Raw genomic sequence first — 19,506 nt, 5'->3', positions numbered from 1 at the left:
TCTTTCCTTCCTTCCTTCCTTCCTTCCTTCCTTCCTTCCTTCCTTCCTTCCTTCCTTCCTTCCTTCCTTCCTTCCTTCTTACCTTCCTGATATTTTATTTATCTACTAGATACCCAGTGCATGAAATTTGTGCACTTGGGGTATGGGTTTCTCAGCCTGTGCTGCACCCTCTCTTTGTCGGGGAGCCCTCTGGGGATGTCCGACTGATGGCTTAGGCCCACTCCCTGCCATCAGTTGGACATCCTTAGCACTGCAGTGGAGGCAGGAGAAGCTCCTGCCACTGCCGCTGCGCTCGCCAGCTGTGAGCCTGGTTTCTGGCTGAGAGGCGTTCCCCCTGTGGGAGTACACTGGCCAACAGGGGGCAGCTCCTACATTGAGCGTCAGCCCCCTGGTGGTTCAGTCAATTTGCATATTAGCCTTTTATTATATAGGATGTATTTATATCTCTATCTTGGTATCTGGCAGCACACAAAATATAATGAGACAGTCCCATGAGAATAGAAGGCCAGATTATCAGCCTCTCAAACTCCGCCAGAGTAATACACTGTAATGGGCTAATTGTAACAGTTACTAGGCATTGAGCCCACAGAGCTACCATGGAGTTCCTGTGGGCTCCTACAAGTACACGAATTTCATGCACTGGGTCTCTAGTTTATTTATATAACAGCTGAAGGGCTCTTCTGTACTTGAGGATTTGGAGATACCCAAGAAATATTATATCCTACCTAAGACATTTAGATATACAAACCTAAGAAATCCTAGGAATAGTGACTTATGCTTCCCTCAAGTTCCAGTTTAGAAAAGTATTTTATTTACTTTTAGCAAACAAGCACTGAGAATTCTCCTTTAAAGAAATTTTACCAGCAATTCAAGAACTACTTGGGCAGAAAATAGTTTATACCGATATATTGGTTGTTAGAATTTCAGGTAAATTGAAAGCACTATTTTTAAGTCGTAGTGTTGTCTGATATGACCATGAGAATAAGGTTCAGTGATTAAGTGAGTTACTATCTCTTCAGATAGATACTGTTGGGAGAAACATTTCCTACTAGAATACTCTTCAAGAGACTTGTGTGGCTTTGTAAGCGATCATTAGGAAGTTTCCTACTAAAATTAAAAACATATTCCTAAGTACTATTTTTCAAAATGACACAAATGTTTAAATACCAATGTAAAAAGTATATGTAAAGATGCCAGATACTGATGTGGTAAGAAAAGCCAAAGAACTTGTGTAAAAGCATGTTTCCTACTGCCTTTTATCTGAATAAACACTGCTGCACAGTTTATAAGGACTTGGAAATTCCATTCATGAAATTACATATTTCATATAGAGTAACACAAAAAAACAGCCTGGTTATAACATCAGAGTCCACATTAAGACAGGTTTCAATGAGACATTAAGGGAGAGATTGACTCTAAAATTACCACTTCACTTCAGGAAAAAATAAATTTTTTTTAAAGCAAACTCCACATTGAATGATCTGAGCCAAGGCTAAAAGCAACTCTTTGTCGTCATTAATTTAGAGGCTACATCTTAGAAGAACACAGGATATATGAAAATGGTATTAGCTTTTGAAGTCAGTTACGGATTTATTTGATTACATGAGTAGTAGCGATGGACAGTTATGATTTTCAATTCATCTTGACAAATATTTATTGAGCTTACCCGGTACTGTGGAATGACAGATAGAAAATATATGTCAAGGATAAATAGAACCTTGAGAGGAATGTGCAATAAGAACACAAATATGGAAGACTAGATTAAGCATTGGATAGAGGGTTTTAGAAGTGAATGAACTGACTTTGAAGTATGGTGTCTAAAATGTTAATGGATCATACAATTTGTGTTTATCTAACAGTAAGTTGTAAATGCAAATAATGAGCTCAGAAAATTTCAATGACTAGAGATACACATTTGGGATTACAGGTTATTAGAACCAAATGAATGAATAAGATGGCCTAAGAATATGTAAAAAGAAGACCATGGAAAGAACCTCCCGGAATGCCCACACTCATGGGCAGGAGACATGCAGGCTAATGAAGGCAATTGAGAAGGAGCTTCCAGAGAAAAGAGGACTTTTGTAACTTGTGACTGAACCAAGTAAAGAGAGATTCTACAATGCCAAGTGATGCAAAGAGGAGACGGAGGCATTTTAATGATAAAGGCCATTGGATTTTCTAACCTTGGGAGCATTGAAGACCTTGGCAAAACCAGCGGTATAGCAGAGGTAGCAGTGGGTGAAGGTTAGGGCTAGTTTTATATCCTAGCATAAGGTTTCGAAGCCAAGTGTTAAGTGGAGAATAAAATGTAAGAAAAAATGAATTCGAATATAACTGATAAAGAATGGTCTTGACAATGTCAGGAGGGGATGAAATTAAAAGCAGAGTGGGAATCGGTTAGTCTGGAAGGAAGGATTATTCCTTGGGTACGGGGTAAGCAACGAAAGGACAAGTTAAAACATAGATATGGCCAAGTATGGGAGAGGATGCCAAACAGTGCATGTCAGAAGCTTCTCAACCTCAGACCAGTATAAGCTGTAATTATATGAGAGTGAAAGATTCACATCTGAGGGTTTAAGTATAATAATAAACAAGGGTACAATAAGAACTTTATAAGAAAAACAGACTTTGAAAATTATATTTAGCCACAAAATAGTATTCACATCCTACATTGACTGAAGTTTGAGTGCAATTTCTTCCTTAGCTCGGAATACATATTCCACCACTACCTATCTTATAATGATGTTTACAGACAACTTTTATTGTATATCCATTTCTTAAACTAGTAGAGAAACAACCTAATTTCATGGACTAGTTCTAATATTGCAACAAGACAAGTAAATAGATTTCATCAATGCCTACACGGTAGTCAGGAATGTTAGATAAATATTAAGATATTGTTAATTACTGCCTTACAGGCAACCTAGTTTCTTTAAAAAAATTGTTTTTTTTGAGTAGTGGTTCTCAAACTTTAGAGTGCATGAGATTTACCTGGAGGGCTTATTAAAACACAGATGGCTGGGTCTCCTCTCTGGAGTTCCTGGGTTGGAGCCCGAGAATTTGCATTTCTAACAAATTCTTGGGTGATACTCATTTTGCTCCTCTGGTCTGAAGACCACATTTTGAGAACCACTGCTATAAGGCTAGCCATTCAACAACATGTAGGTCTATAGGCAGGAGTATTTTCAATCAACTTGTCTATTGAAGTAAATTGACAAACTAGAATTCATGAATATATTAAAACAGTACCATCAATACTTTTTAAAAAATATCAGTATTTGGCTCATTAAGTTCCCTTTCAAATGTTACCTAGAACAGAACATATCTATCATTATCATTGAGAAATAAATCCATGTATTAATAAAAATGTCACAAAATTTGCTTTAGTTGGGAAATCACTTACCCATGCTTAAAATGTCTTCCTCTCTTCATTCGGGTCATTATCATTACATTTCACTATAATAAGTGCCAGGAACTATTCTAGGTGCTTTATATATACGTACTCGTTTTCTACACACTGAAGTATAATTTGAGCTCAACTACTTACCTGTTCCAAGAAAGAGGACATGGTATCTGCCATCAGCAGCGCACACACACACACACACACACACACACATTAATCCATTTACACACAACCCTATAAAGCAGCTTATTTTAGTTCATCAATTCCAATTTACAGATGTGGAAACTGAGGCATAAAGACATTAACTATCTCACTAATGGTCAGACAGAAATAAACACTGGGGACTTTTTGGTTTCAGTAGCATAGTCCTTACCTATTATACTCGTTTTCTACACACTGAAGTATAATTTGAGCTCAACTACTTACCTGTTCCAAGAAAGAGGACATGGTATCTGCCATCAGCAGCGTTCACTCGATCCACAGCTATCTTTGTGTACTTATAGTCAGTGCCTATCCGGACGATCAAGGGCCTTTTGTGGATCGGGTAGATGGAATTGTACATGAGAGGGTGGTTCCGAATGAAAGTGACAACATCATCTGGGAACTCCTTGGTGGTTCGCATATTGGGTGTAAATGCTCCTCCTGGGCACTAAAAAATATTTTTTAAAAACCAAGTTAATAAAATACTTACTTAGTTTCAGTAATTATTAAAAGTCCTCAACTTTTCAAAATATTTAGCTCAAGTTGTTTTAAGTGTATCTGCTGCCCACTGAAGAGTAAACAACACAACCATATATAGTACCATCTGTAAAAAATGAATATACAAGGTGTATAATTTGATCATTTGAATGAGGCTAAGTCCACTCATTCTATCCTTTTACTTTTCTGAGAGGAGCTGACACCACTGCGTATATAACTTTTCACCTTCCTCATCCATTACTTTTCTATTTCTTATTCTGTGCCAGATATAATATTGTTAGAAAAAAAACACACGTGGATATAATCAAATGTTGTTACTGGTTAAAATAAATTAAACTATTATTATCAAATTCAATCAGAACCCTAATGTGCAGGAATTTTATTCCATCTGATCCCTTCTCCCAAAAGAGTGTCCTCTGAAGTCAGAGCTTGGATTGGATGTGGTAAATTAAACGTGACAATTCCCCTCTGAAACCGTTGAAAAAGCCCCAGTGACTTCTATTAATCTTAGAATAAAATCCCAACAGCCTAGCATGGCCTGCAAGCCCCGGTGTGCCTGGCCCGCATCTACCACTCCCATCCCAGTTCTCGCTCTTCTGGAGCCTCAGGCATCTGCCCTCCAGCACCTTGGCACTTGTTATTCCCCATCTGAAACACTCCACGCAAGTCCATGATTTTCTCTGTTACCTCATTCAGTTCTCAGTTGAAAAGTGTCTTCCTTCAAGGTGATGACACATATAAAAATAGCTCCCCTTCTCTATTTCCACTATCTCCTTAGCCTGCTTTATTTTGCTTCAGAGTCCTATTTGCCTAACTGTACATGATATTAGCTGTGCGCATATATATATTTTAGAGAGGAAGGGAGAGAGAAACATCATTGTGAGAAAGAAACATCGATCAGTTGCCTCTTGTACACACCCTGACTGGGGATGGAACCCACAACCTGGGTGTGTGCCCTGACTGGGAATCGAACCTGTGACCCTTCGGTGTACAGGAGGACGCTCCAACTGAGCCACATCGGCCAGAACAGCTGCTTGGATTTTTATTGTCTGTTTCTCTCTCTGGAATGCAAGCTGTGTATTGGCCTTAACTGGATATATTTTGTTCATTGTTTCACCCTTGGACCTATGACAAATAGTACATATTTGACAAAGAGTAGTGAATTACTCTATTACATCTGGCATCTAATTTTGGTGCAGGGGCTGTAAGAAACAGGAACCTCTATTCTGGCTAAGAGGGGGAAGATGCAGAGAATCAGGTTCAAAGGGGCAGACAGAAAGCCAAAATGAGTTCTGAAAAAGGACTGCTGGACGGCTTCAGCAGTTCTGGGCAGGGAGCATGACAAGGGCTTCTGAGGAGAAAGAAGATTCCATTTATAGGGCACCCGAGGCCAAACTCAAGGGTAGCCTGGGAGCTGCTGTAACCTACTCACTAATAGAATCTGAGTGTTAAGTGATATGAGGAAAGCTGTTGGGTATAATTTTATTTTGTCCTCATCTGAGGATCTGTTTATTGATTTTGGAAAGAGAGAGAGAGCGAGAGAGAGAGAGAGAGAGAGAGAGAGATTGATTGATTAGAGAGAAACATTGATCAGTTGCCTCTGGTTTGCATTCCTACTGGGAATCAAACCCAAAACCTTTTTGGTACACGGGACTATGCTTCAACCAAATAAGCCACCCAGCCAGGGCAGTTACAATCATTTAACACAAACAGACATTATTTGTCTAACCCTATTAAACACTTGTCAATATCTCTACTTTCTGGAAAAAAACACACACACAAAAAACATACTTTGTCATATTTTTCTTGAAAAGAAGACTACTGTTCTGGTTTTCATTTATCTTTTTTAAAGAGGTATAAGAAAAAAAGGGAAGCAATGCAGCAAGCTTCCTCACCATAACAGTGGGCACAGCATCTGTGGTAAACAGTAACAAACTGGAAAGTTACACCTTATCCAAAGGTGGCAATGAACATTTGTTTCCAGCTGATTGCTTCTATGCAGGAATATAAGCCAAGGGCGGCCAGATTTCAACAGAAGATAGAAATGTGGAATTTTATGTGAAATCTTCCAAAATTTTAATGTTGACTCAATGAAAAACACACACACAATTTTAGGGATCAAATAAAACATGGCAACCTCTGAGTTAGTCCTTGCAACAGCTATCCAATAATGTTAGTGCCTCTGGGCCAGTAGCACCAGACAGACCAACATCTGCAAGTAAGTCTCAGCAAATAACTAATGCGGCCATATTCATTTAGACTGAGTGATGCTGAATGCGATTTTTAGACTAACTTTGACCAGTTAACATTACTAGAACTTTTTACAGGGCCAGTAAATATAGTTCTCTTCTTTGTAGAAAGGCACAAGGAGCAATTAAATGACTTTACTAAGGAGAGATAACGAGACAAGTCATAAAACTAAGCCTCTTCTTCGTTATCCCATTAACTAGACTTTCATCTGGGGTTCATATGTTCTTCTTCTGCAAAAAGAGGCATTATATTTAAATATGAATGTTTATAAATTGCCCACAATGGAGACCAAATGAGGGTAAAGAATTTCATTTGAGGGTGTTCTAAACTGATGGATGTGTTCCATGCTTCTCAAAAAGTATAGAATTACGGGTGTTTTCTACCCTCATTCTTCATACAAAGTGGAAAAAGGGAAATACATTGCTCATGGAATGAATACATGGAAAGAACAAATGCATGGGCAATTTAAATAGTTCCAGACCTTCATAAAACACCACTAATTATGGTCTGGGAAGCTGAGTTGTCTCCTTAAACATTTGCAAGTGCTCTCATTTGTAAGTTCCAGAGAGATCCAAAGTTAGCACATATTACAATTTGTATAATTTCCAGTTAGCAATTATTTTCACGCGTGATAAAGTATTTAAATTATGTGTCTTATTTAGGGATTTTACTTCATGATCATTAAAACTCAGATAAAAATTATGTTGCGGTTGCTCAAAACCATAGTTATCAATTAGGTAATGCAAACAAATAAATTCAAATCAATTATTTTATATTTTCTCAAATGTCTCCCATTTGGAACTTCTATTTATAATATTCACAATGAACTTCTTTCTTAGGAACAAGTGACTCCTAGGATAAGTTTACTTCAAAATCACAAAAGAATCCTTTTTGACAATAATTAATTTTTCCATTGATTCATGGCATAAACTCTACAGATAAGATAGAATAAATGACAATGATGGTGACCGGAACAAAAATCGATTACCCTTTGCAGATTATCTGAACTTGAGAGTTTGCTCAGGGTAACACTGCCGAGTATAAATAAGATGCGATCAACTTAGCCCTCATCTTGTGTCTGTGAAAGCTTGTGTCTTGAAATCTAAAGATAATATAACATCCGTGCGCTACCATAAAATAAAGCCTTTGTCCATTAATTAGGCTAGTATCTCATTCCTCAGAAGGATAATTTTACTCCACAAACAGTCATTAAGTAATTTTGGTTAAACTTCTCCTTTTAGTGTTTGTTTTTCTCCAGTTCTAGCTTTCTGTCTATCAAGCAGCGATAAGCACTCCTTTTCTGAGTAAAGACATTTTAAGTGTTTTGATTACTAAAGTGTTAGGTGAAATGCTAGGGACAATAAGAATGCCATGTTAAGAAGTGTGAACAATTGTTGCCCTTACTTAATTTTGTTCCTATTCCCAGGTATTACTGTGCATGGCTGACCTCTGATGTTCTTAAATGTTCTCCTAATCCTCACATCCATTCTACTAGTTTTCATCATTCATATATTCTATATTAATTCATATGTCCATTCTCTGGGCAGCTTTTTATCCAAGAATCATTTTGATGTGCCCAGTAGAAAAATTAAGAATAAAAAGCTGCAATTGTCTTCTAGACACAAGTATTCTGGTAAGAAAGATGGACATAGTCAAAGCAAAATAACAAGACACATAAAAGTAATTTAAGACAAATATAAAATAAACAAGAGAGCTTGATTCATAATCAATTGCCATATATGTTTAAGAGTCATCTGTAATATTAAGGGGGACATCTGTAATATTTCAACAATAAAGATAAATTTTTTAAAAAAAGAGTCAAAATTTTTAAACACATTTAGAATAGTGGAGAACTTAAGGCTGCTAGAGTTAGTGATGTGGTTTAGAGATAAGTAAACAAAGTTTGGGGCGTTGTTGGGTCATGGAACACAAAGTGGAGGAAAGAAGTAACAGCTGAGGCTGAAAACAGCAGAAAATAAATGCAAAACTAGTCAGAGAAGGAGTTATTGGCATGGTCAAGGGGAGCTTGACCTAACACTTGAAAGATGAGTGGTAAATGGATAAATAGATAGACTTAGAAACATTCCAGAATCTGGGCTAGTTACTAGCATTGGTCTATAAAACTTGTATTCTGAGGAAACTGACCTCATGTTTAGACCCTTGGTAATCTAGACCCTTTATTTAAAGCCCAAACAATTACATAAAGTCTTGCACTTAATGCACCAGCTGGCCCTCTTCTTCCTCACATTTCCCTCCACTTCCAAAAGAACCCTCTGCTCAGTCCTGCTAGGCCATGTAGAGCTTCTAGGGCTCACTTATTCTTTTCTTTCTTTGCCTTGTAATGTGTAGTGTAACCTTTGCTTGAGACATCCTTCCTTACCTATCCAACTAATTCATATCCAACTGCCCTTCAGAATGAGCTCGACTCATATATTTTTACATGCCTTCCCAAACAAGGCTGATGGACACTCGCTCCTCCAGACTGCAATATTTACTGTCTATTTTATTCATGTGTTTTTTTGGTGTGTGGTTTTTTTCAATCCTCACCTGAGGATATGCTTTTTATTGATTTTAAGAGAAGAGAAGAGAAGAGAAGAGAAGAGAAGAGAAGAGAAGAGAAGAGAGAGAGAAAGAAGAGAAGAGAAGAGAAGAGAAGAGAAGAGAAGAGAAGAGAGGAAGAAAGAACTCGATGTATCAATGCGAGAGAGAAATATTGATCAGTTGCTTCCTCTAAGTTCCCTTACCTGAGGTGGAAGCTGAAACACAGTGAATGTGCTTTGACCAGAGAATCAAACCCATGACCTGGTGCATGGGACAATGCTCCAACCAACTGAGCCATACCAGCCAGGGCTATTCATACATTGAATGAATTGAAAAGTATGCAATTTGAATGTTCATGTCTACATGCCCTATGTGTTTAATATTATTATAAACTTTATTAATATTTTCAAACATCTCAGAGACATAGAAATACTTCTAACGTAAGAACAACAGGTCGGTGCATGTAATCAATAAAAGTGCTAGCAATCAACTTCTCTTTCTCTTGACAGCACTATGTGGATTGAGAATTTCTTGTGCTCTTGTGCTCTACCAGATACCAGACCTGGTCAAAGCAACATGATTGAAACCGATGGTTCTGCTCCATTTATAGTAAATAGATATTAAAACTGAACACTTTCATTAGGCTCTGCTTGAACAGGCTAGCACGTGCAAACACAATCTCTGCAGAAGCTCTGTACACATTGCAACGGGATCATGTAATATGTTAGCTCAGCCACAGAGAGAATCTGCAGTCTTTGGCAGCCCTCTGCAACATACCAAAGGTGTCTTGTTTCTTCCACAAACTTGAATTACTTATGGAACAACATTATGACACAATTGTCAGGCTTCTTCCTACTGACTTAGACTTGCTGGTGGGGCGGTTTGCTAACACAGCTCTCAGTCCTGTTTTAAATGAAGCACCTACAGGGAGCATTACAATGAGGGTATACGATTTCTGCCAGTGTCATTTCTTTAAGAATCCGGTTATATATTTATGAGGTTGACCTGGCAACTGGACTACTGTGTAGGGAAATAACGTATGGCGATCCTTCCTTGGGAGGATTTCAGAGGCAACATTCTTAACCCTAGAGAAGAGGCAATGCTCTGGGTCACTTGGCTGTAGGTCTTCTGGCTCCATGAATGGGATATGAAATCCTGGAAGCGCAGGGAAGAGACAGACACTGGCCACTCTGAGTCAGAGAGCTGACTCCGGGTGTGCTGTTCAGTAAAGGGTGGAGGGACCGAATCCTCAGGGAGGAATGATTTCCTAGGAGGAGTTCCAGAGGTCATTCCTCCACCCTGCCTCCTTGATTCCCGAAGGCTCACTCATTTGACTTTTTTAATTTAAAAGAGCTGCTCTTTTTTCAGCACCAGATGTAAGAGAGCCCATTATAGAAATATGGCTCAAGGACTGATTACTCCCTTTTTTTCACGGAGTCAGCTCCAGATGCTTGTTGTAGCCCAGGCTTCTTCCACACTGCTTTAGAACAGGGAAAAGAAAATGCTCATTTTTGGAGCTTGGGAATAGTGAGAATGGGACTGCTGGCAGGCTCTTGTAGTTTCACAGTAATTTACTGTTTTACTGAAAAGGGTTTCTCATCCCCACCTTTTATGTAGAATAACTGCTCTCTGACGTGAGGGGTTCTCACACTGTGATGCTCAGTGTCCCTTTGATCTGGGTGAAGAGTCTGATGAGCCCTGGGACGAGGGAGGCTTCAGGGGGAAAATTCCCGATTTGTAATATTTGCCGATTTCCATAGTGCAAATACTCCCACAGTGCTGATTTCAAGTTATTAGCATGATGTCCTTACTTGAGACAAGGTGCATCGTTCTGGTGAGCTGGTATAAGCTGCCCCCCCGCCCCCCATACGCATTGCAGCTCTGGGGCCATGAACCCTGATTCAATTAGTGTGGCTAGCTTTTATTTGTTTTATTGATTTATCCAAGGGATTTCTCTTAAGGTATTGAGTTTACAAATCAATTGCTCCTGTACTATATCCCATGTATGTGCTGTTCAAAGACAAATGGATAAAAGTATACACCACCAGCCCTGGCCGGTGTGGCTCAGTTAGTTGGAACGTTGTCCCATGTACTGGAAGGTGGTAGATTTGATTCCCAGTCAGGGCACATACCCTGGTCAACCTCATGTGGGTAGCAGCTGATCAATGTTTCTCTCTTTCTTTCTCAAAAACAATAAAATCTTTTTTTTAAAGTATATGTAATAACAACCACCTCTAAATTTTCTGTATTATGGTGAAGCAATGACTTGGTCAACTTCAAAAACCAAGTAATTCTCAAAAATGTGATTTATCTGTGAATACATTATCAGTGAGTCACCTGGAAATGCAAGAAATACAGTGAGTGAAAAATGAGCACTTTTGAGCTATAATGGAATTTGAAAGTTGCTCAATTCCCCCTTTACTTGCCCCTCTCTTATGTAATGTCTGCTTTTTATCCAACACTCCCTAAACTGAGGTATCTTAAGATGGATATATCTCTTGACTTCTTTTTCTATGTCATACAAAATAAATGTTTTTATTTTCCCCTTTTTTTGTTGAGCTATGGGCATCATAAAGAGGTAATTTAAAAGGAGATTATGAATTCTATGATAGGACTGTGTTGCCAGCAATAATTGAGTATGGTTTTTAAAATTTATTTTTTTCATGGATTAGTAGCAATGCTGATAATCTTTCCTAAGTTAATTAAAAGTTAATTTGCTAATAAAATGATTAACCTTTATGGTTCCTAACAGGAAACCAAACTTGCGCCCTTTTGTTTTGAATAAATAAGTTCTTTAAAGTCTTTGCAAATAATTTTTTCTATTGTAAAAAAATTGACTACAGTATAATTTAAGATGATAAAAAATAAGGGAGTAAATAATACATTGTAAATAAACTCTAATAGTTACACAAAAACAAAGTGGATCAACAATTGGTAAAAATGATGTAGAATGGATATCTGAAAGCATATTGGCAAAGGGAATTTCATATTCAAGTTAAAGAAAAAAAACTCTTTAAAAGTAAATATTATTTTAACGACTATATTTTAATTTTGTCCATAAAATCATTCAATCATTCTTTACTTACATACACCCTATTTTATAATTTTGACTCTATTCTACAAAAGCACAGACATAGGAAAATGATATTTCTCTTGATGTCAATTGTGTAACATCTACATCTCCTCTCAGTCAGTACACTGTATGACATTTTACAGAGACAGAAACTAATCAGTATTCTAGCATGCAAGACAGCACTATTATGGGTCAAATAAAAAACTAACAGTAGGACTGTGGTCATTGTTGTCCTAGAAACATTTCAATTCCAATCTGCCAGTGCACTTTCTACAACTTTACCTGAAAAAAGGTTAGTTTTAATGTACTCTTTGATATTATTAATATTGCAAGACTCAGATATATTTGTATGCCTTGAAACTTTATAGTTTGTAAATCGTTTGAATTGTAACATCACTTTCACTGTAATTATTTACTCACACATACCATTTTCTATCTATGAGAAATAACAACATAGACTTTTAAAATAAATATACCCCTTAAAATTGAAATATCTCCACATGATTTATCTCTAAATTAATTCTCACCTAGTTATTTCTTCACTAAAATAGATGAGATTCCTTAATATAAAGAAGAGTTGTGAAAAGCGACTAGCATCCAAATTCTTAGGTTGCCACCAAAAGGTTAACACTTTAAAAGCTATGGTTTTTATGTCAATACAATTAGGAAAATATCTGTGCCCTGATACATAACCAGTGGCCTTGAAATCTAAATAAGATTTATTAGTAATAGCATTTAGGAAAAAATATAGAGTGTTATAACATATATGATATATTTGGAAAATCCCAAATCTGGGAAGCTGTGACCTGAAAATTTATAACAAATATACCAGTAGGTCTATGGTTGTATTTAATGACTGTTAAACTGATTTACATTTTAAAATTCCATTTTTAAAAAAAGCAAAATAACAAAGAAACTTTTCTGGATACTTACAGTTCCAGGGCGAGGATATGGAATTCTACCCTGATAGGAAATCAGCTGATGATTTGGCCCTTCTTTGTGGGCAAAAGGACCATTAAACACAGTCTGTATATCAGATAAATGATACACGCACACTGCTGATCCTCTAAAAACTGAGCTAAAAAAAATGAAAACAGAAAGAGATCCATTTTCTGATTATTTTAATTTAAACACAATTTTAAAAATAGATGGCAAAGTTCATGATAAAAAGTTGATATAATTCTTCATGGAGAAGTTCAATTTTATAGTACACATTGTAAAGCTAAAAAGCTTCTACTATTTTGAAATAAGCCATTGATACATAAAGCATTAAGACATTTAATTCATTCATGAATGTAATAGACAATAAGTTATAGAAAAGTTCTTAATGTTTCTGTAATATAGTATACGTTAAAGAAGTTTCTAACTAGTTTATCTTAGAAGCAAAAAATTGATTTATTTAAAATATGAATTTGAATTCTAAATCACTATCAATACAGCCTATTATAACTTAACTGACAGAAACAAATTTCACTCATAAGAGAATATCATATCTCTTTGTCTTGACTTTTAATGTGAGAGTGTTCTTACAGGTTATCCTAAATAGTATTGGAAAAGTCTGAATCATCATTATTTATGTACTTTCCCTGCTAGTCACAGAAAAAAAGGGGATCTAAAAAGATTCATTAAGTTACCTTTAGTCAGTAAAATCCCATAAACTTAGATTGGATCCTTAATGAAAACCATTGGCATTATCACTAAGGCAGATTGTCTGAAACCAACTTTTCTCCAATTCACGTATTTCTCTTACATTAGATGCATAATGGAAAACTTAGATGGCCAATGAAAACTTATATGCCCATTGAAAAAACAAGGTATATTATTAATTATTAGCATTAATAATCAGAAATGACCATTTAAATTTTTTAATCTTAAAGCTATTGGTATGGGAAAAACAGAAACTAGGAAAATATTTTTTTGAAACAAACATTTTCTTCTTAAGAATTTGGTTATTTTTTTCTTTGTTGAATTCTTTGCGGATTAAATCAAACTACTTTCTTTGTTAGAACAGAAGTTAAACTTATCCCAAAGGACATCTTTTTAGATATCTTAAGGGCAAATGTAAATATGATGTAAACCAGTATCCCTGTGGTTTTATTTCTCATTGAATGGCTATAGTTTGCAATCATATCATGTTTCCCTTACTAGAAAATACTACCAAAATCTCTAAATTTTCACTTTGTAGTTGATTGTCTAATGAAAGGGACCCAGTAGATTCTGCATTCCATGCTGGAATATTATATTGAATTCTGAGTAACATTCCTAATATAAAATAAAATAAAAAATGTGTACAGGAAATGGTGAGGATATGGTGAATATAATAATTGGGCTTAGGCATTCTAGAGAATTAGAAAACATCAAATATATTTTTAAATATATTTTCAAATATATTCAAATATATGAAATACTGCCACATAGAACATAAAAACATGTTCAGCATTTTGCTAGCTTCTAAGTAATCACCTGAGATTGCTCTAGAAGTAAAAGTTGTTTAATAGAAATTTAAAAAGCTCTATTTGAATCATGAGTCTTCAAATTATTTCCTTAAAACAAAAATCATATATACTTTATTCTGCATTACAATGCAATTTTTTCTTTCTTTGAGAAAACATCATATAATCATTATACTCTGTACAAAACTGTTTTGAAAGCATTAGTTCAGCTTATAAGCAAAAGTAACAAAACAGTAAGGTTAAATCCTTAATGCTAGGCAAAATTAAAAGTTGAAAAGAGCCTTGGCTGGTGTGGCTCAGTTGGTTGGAGCATTGTCCCATTCACTGAAAGGTCTCGGGTTCGATTCCTGGCCAGGGCACATACCCTGGTTTCAGCTTCAATGCCCAGTCAGGGTGCATGTGGGAGGTAACCAACCAATGTTCACTAGCATAATGATAATTCACTCTCTCTCTCTCCCTCTCCCTTCCTTTCTAAAATCAATAAAAGCATGTCCTCAAGTGATTAAAAAAGAATTAAAAAATTGAAAAGAATGCTTTAGCAATAATTACTATTGCTCAATAAAGTTTATTGTTTAAATCATAAGATATAATTATTTAATAATTACCTTGATGTTGTAAAAATGCCATACACTAGTGTTGTCCTTGGGTTATCAGTTTCAAGTAGAAATACATCCTCTATAAAAGAGAAATATCATTCTTTCAAATTCCCAAATATTAAATGTATTTTTAAAATTTACCCTAAGAAAATAACTTAAACTATGAAAAGAATTCAGAAAGAGATTCCTGCAGCATCATTCCAATTTAAAAACTAAATGAATTAAATTATAGGCACATGGTAAAATAAATTAAATAAAATGTCATACAACAACTAACAGGATTTATGAAGACTATAACATTATGGAAACCATGCTAATAAAATAACATTAAGTGAAAAAGGCACAATGGAATATAAGGTGAACTAGAACTATGTAACCTTAAACTATTTCTGCTGCTTTTTTTCTCTGCATTTTCTAAATATCCTTTAATGATTATATACATTTTTCTGAGGTAGGGTTAGAAGTTCTGACATGGAAGAAAACTTTTACACAGGGACTTTTTTCTTCATACAAAATAAGAATTTTTTTGGCCTATGGTCAAAGTTGCTAGTGATATTTTTAATTAGCAATTCCTCTGACAACAAGAAGTTTAAAGTATATTAAAGCAAAGACAATGGCATAGATAATAAAGTAATAAACAACAAAACCTGGAAGTAACTTTCTGACAAAAAACAGCAATTAATAAACAATTGTTATGATTACAAGAGATGTCTGTTTTTAGTGACATTTTTGCAAATAAAATTCTTGTTGAGGAATACAAAGAAAGAGCTTTTTATTTTAAATTCAAAGTGAATTTAGGAATATATTATGGAGAATTCAATGAACTAAATGTTTCAGCAATGCATTCAGATACAAAACAAATTTTAAAAATACTTAAGAAATTTATTGAGAGTATCCAGATCATTAATTCAAATGGACATACTGTTTATGCTGAAAACATCCATGTAAAATACATCCTCTCCTGAGAGTTTATTATTAAATTTTATAAACTTTACAAAGTCTCTTTCAAACACCTTTCAGATTCACATCTATGTACCTAATTCATCGAAGTGTGTTTCCGGGCCGTCTTCGTCGGTTACTGAGCACACCAGCCTCGCTTTTAGGAAGGTAGTCCACTTGTTGACAAGGCTACGCAGTCCACCCGTGTCATTCTGAAACCGTTTTGTGAACACATTTCAGTTTGCTTAAGTAAATACTGAAGTCTATTACAACTTGAATTTGTATTAGTTAGGGACTTGAAATCTGAAGGATGACTATGTTAACCATATTTGAATATCAATAGTTAGAGAGGAATATTTAAGATATATAGTATGTTATAAAATAGCCATAGGTTATATACTATTATTCTTCTACAGTGTTGGATCAACTGGAAATGTTTTAAAAAAGAATTGAATGAATATATTTCCTAAAGCTTTATAAACATAACAATAAATGATGGAAATATTTGTAAAATGTTACGGAACAGGTAATTTAATGTGCCTTTTCTTTACACCTCATTGTCTCCAGTATGAACATTATTGTATACAGTGAGTTTGCAGATCCTACTGTGGTCAGCAGAGTTGGTTTATACTTAACACCAAATGGCCCCCAATAGTTCTAATTTTCTCCTTCATTTCTCTGTGTTAGCCTTTACTCCTCAGTATACCTAATCAGACGCTTTAATATACATATTTCCCCAAACAGGACAGGGAAAATGGCATTGGGATCATTCACCAATAGTCTCTATTGATAACATATTTGTTTGTTTTCTGTATGCCCAGCAGCCTTCCACTCCTTCTGCTGGCTTTGCCGCCTTACTGCAAGTGATGGAGAGGCAGGTGAGTTCCACTATCAGTGGAGCAGTATAATATTGAAAAGTATTTTAAACACTAAATGCTTTAAGAAATAATTCTGCACAAAGGATGCTAATCATAAATGTCAGGAAAAGCCTGTAAAACTCCTATATGAGTGGACATCATGATTTTTTTGAGCTACTATATATACTTACTGTTAAGACAAAAATATTTTGATTACTGTTTATAATTATATTTTATTAAAGCCTTCTTTTACATTTGCTGCTGTAGATAGCTCCTCAATAATTATCTTTTAATAAAGTTTCCTTATATTTTATTCACAATAATTGTTCTGTTTCTTTCTATAATATAAAATTTAGCTATTTGTAATACTAATAATTAAATGAAATAGCAAAATTAATCAAAATTATTTATTTATATAAACCCACAACCAAAATATTTCCATGAATTAAACTTTATGTTGAAATATGGTGTTTACCTCTTATGAGAGATGTGACTAAATATTACGTTCAAATGTCTCCTATTAATATTTGATTAATTTATAATAGTAGATAATAAAAGTAGAAAAGTAAACTATTAGAAAAAAATATTACATAACTTAATTTTTTAGTTTTTCTTCAAATTATAATAGTCAAAGCAATCTTGAGAAAGAAAAACAAAACTGGAGGTATCACACTCCTAGTTTTCAAGCTATAATATAAAGCTAAGGTACCGGGATAAAGTAGACAAATAGATCAATGGAACAGAATAGAGAGCCCAGAAAAAAAACCCATGCATATATGGTCAATTAATTTATGACAAAGAAGTCACAAATATAAAATGGGGGGAAATCATTTATTTAATATATGGTGTTGGAAAAATTGAACAGCCACATGTAAAAAAAAAACAGAAAGAAGGAAGGAAGAAGGAAAGAAGGAAGGGAGGGAGGGAGGGAAGGAGGAAGAGAGGAAGGAAGGGAGGAAGGAAGGAAGGAAGGAAGGAAGGAAGGAAGGAACTGGACTACTTCCTACACCATACAAAAAAGTTAACTCAAGCCCTATGTGGTTTGGCTTAGTGGATAGTATGTTGGCCTGCAGACTGAAGACTCCCGGGTCCAATTCCTGCCAAGGGCACATGCCTGGGTTGCAGGCTCCATCCCCAGTAGGGGGGCATGCTGAAGGCAGCAGATTAATGATTCTCTCTCATCATTGATGTTTCTATCTCTTCTCCCTCCCTCTTCCTCTCTGAAATCAATAAAAATATATTTTTAAAAACTTAACTCAAAATGTATTAAAGACTTGAAAATAATACCAGAAACCACAAAAATCCTAGAAGAAAATAGGTGGTAAGGTCCTTGACATAGGTCTTGGGAATGATTTTTTAAATTGACCCCAAAAGTAAAGTAACAAAAGCAAAAATATACAAGTGTAACAACCTCAAACTAAAAAGCTTCTACACAGAAATGAACACTATCAACAAAATGAAAAGGCAACTTACTGAATGGAAAAACTATCCTATATAATAAAAGGGTAATATGCAAATTGACCCTAACAGCAGAAAGACTGGGAATGACTGGTCACTATGACACACACTGACCACCAGGGGGCAGATGCTCAATGCAGCAGCTGCCCCCTGGTGGTCAGTGTGCTCCCACAGGGGGAGCTCTGCTTAGCCACAAGCCAGGCTGACGGCTGCCAGTACAGTGGTGGTGGTGGGAGCCTCTCCCGCCTCCTCAGCAGCGCTAAGGATGTCCGACTGCAGCTTAGGCCTGCTCCCCACTGGCAAGTGGACATCCCCCGAGGGCTGCCGTGCTGCTAGAGGGATGTCTGATTGCCAGCTTAGGCCCAATCCCCCGAGGAGCAGACCTAAGCCAGCAGATGGTCATCCCCTGAGGGGTCCCAGACTGCAAGAGGGCACAGGCCGGGCTGAGGGACCCCCCTGAGTGCACAAATTTTTTGTGCACCGGGCCTCTAGTTTATAAATCATATATCTGATAAGGGATAATATCCAAAATATATAAAGAATCCATACAACTTAATAACAAAAAATCAATTAAAAATGGGCAGAAGATCTGAATAAATATTTTATCAAAGAAGACATAGACATACAGATGGCCATCAAGTTCATGAAAAGATGCACAACATTGCCAATTACCAGGGAAATGCAGATTGAAACCACAGTGAGATATCACTTCACACTTGTTAGAATGGCTGTTATTAAAAAGACTAGAGGTCCAATGCATGACATTCATGCAAGAATAGGCCTTCCTTCCCCTGGCTGCTGGCACCAGCTTCCCTCTGGCACCCGGACCTGGGCTTCCCTCTGACCGGGGGCAGGCACCCAGGACCCGGGCTTGCCTCACAGCCTTGGCTTTGTCTGGAAGGATGTCCAGTCTAGTTAGCATATTATGCTTTTATTATTCTTAAAAAGATAAGAAATAAAAATTGTTGGCAAGGATATGGAGAAAAGAGAACCCTTGTGCACTGTTGGTGGGAATATGATTTGTTGCAACCAATATGAAAAATAGTGTGAAGGCCCGACTGGTGTGACTCAGTGGTTGAGTGTCAACCCATGAACTAGGAGGTTGTGGTTTGATTCCTGGTCAGGGCACATGCCGGGTTTGTGAGCTCAATCCCCAGGGAGGAGGAGGGGGTAGTGTGCAGGAGGCAGCCTATTGATGATTCTCTCATCATTCATGTTTCTATCTCTCTCCCCTTCA

At 36.2% G+C, this 19,506-nt stretch overlaps 1 protein-coding gene across 3 annotated transcripts in view; it reads right to left on the bottom strand.

Moving 5' to 3' along the window:
* SEMA3C (sema domain, immunoglobulin domain (Ig), short basic domain, secreted, (semaphorin) 3C) overlaps window positions 1–19,506 on the bottom strand; it is a 156,641-nt gene that overhangs the window by 40,023 nt on the left and 97,112 nt on the right. For all 3 annotated transcript variants that reach the window (XR_001359381.1, XM_005880038.2, XM_014528192.1), the window contains exons 9-12: window positions 16,052–16,166; window positions 15,025–15,094; window positions 12,900–13,044; window positions 3,830–4,052 (exon numbers count right to left, since the gene is read on the bottom strand). Coding sequence is in view for 2 of the 3 variants with exons in the window: in XM_005880038.2 (XP_005880100.1) it covers window positions 3,830–4,052; window positions 12,900–13,044; window positions 15,025–15,094; window positions 16,052–16,166 (553 nt within the window). In the remaining variant the exon portion in view is untranslated. The remainder of the gene's footprint in view (window positions 1–3,829; window positions 4,053–12,899; window positions 13,045–15,024; window positions 15,095–16,051; window positions 16,167–19,506) is intronic.

Source organism: Myotis brandtii, unplaced genomic scaffold, assembly GCF_000412655.1.
Source record: "Myotis brandtii unplaced genomic scaffold, ASM41265v1 scaffold621, whole genome shotgun sequence".
Classification (NCBI taxonomy): Eukaryota; Metazoa; Chordata; class Mammalia; order Chiroptera; family Vespertilionidae; genus Myotis; species Myotis brandtii.
The sequence above is the reverse complement of the archived record's forward strand: the minus strand, read 5'-3'. Positions and strand labels throughout refer to the sequence as shown.